At 60.5% G+C, this 243-nt stretch overlaps 1 protein-coding gene across 1 annotated transcript in view; it reads right to left on the bottom strand.

The window, feature by feature from the left end:
- The window catches only part of EMH_0038770 (uncharacterized protein), a gene marked incomplete at both ends in the record, with an annotated part of 6,658 nt that extends 6,539 nt beyond the window's left edge, over positions 1 to 119 (bottom strand). Inside the window, one exon of the mRNA XM_013495328.1 lies at positions 3 to 119. Within this exon, the coding sequence (XP_013350782.1) occupies positions 3 to 119 (117 nt within the window). The remainder of the gene's footprint in view (positions 1 to 2) is intronic.
- Between the last annotated feature and the right edge of the window lie 124 nt (positions 120 to 243).

Raw genomic sequence — 243 nt, 5'->3', positions numbered from 1 at the left:
GCTGCTGCTGCTGCTGCTGCTGCTGCTGCTGCTGTTGCTGCTGCTGCTGCTGCTGCTGCTGCTGCTGACCCTTGTGCTGCGCTGCAGCGGTGCTGCTTGTGTCTCCTGATCCGACTCATCGCTGCTGAGTTGAAAGCACTCAGCTGGTGCTGCAGCAGCAGCAACACAAGGTGCTGCTGCTGCTGCTGCAGCAGCAAACTCAGCTGCTGAAGGGTTTTCTGAAGACACCGGACCCGCTGCAGT

This window comes from Eimeria mitis, genomic scaffold (genome assembly GCF_000499745.2).
Source record: "Eimeria mitis Houghton genomic scaffold, Emh_scaff1522, whole genome shotgun sequence".
Taxonomy (NCBI): domain Eukaryota; phylum Apicomplexa; class Conoidasida; order Eucoccidiorida; family Eimeriidae; genus Eimeria; species Eimeria mitis.
Note: the sequence above shows the minus strand (reverse complement) of the source record. Positions and strands in the feature narration are given on the sequence as shown.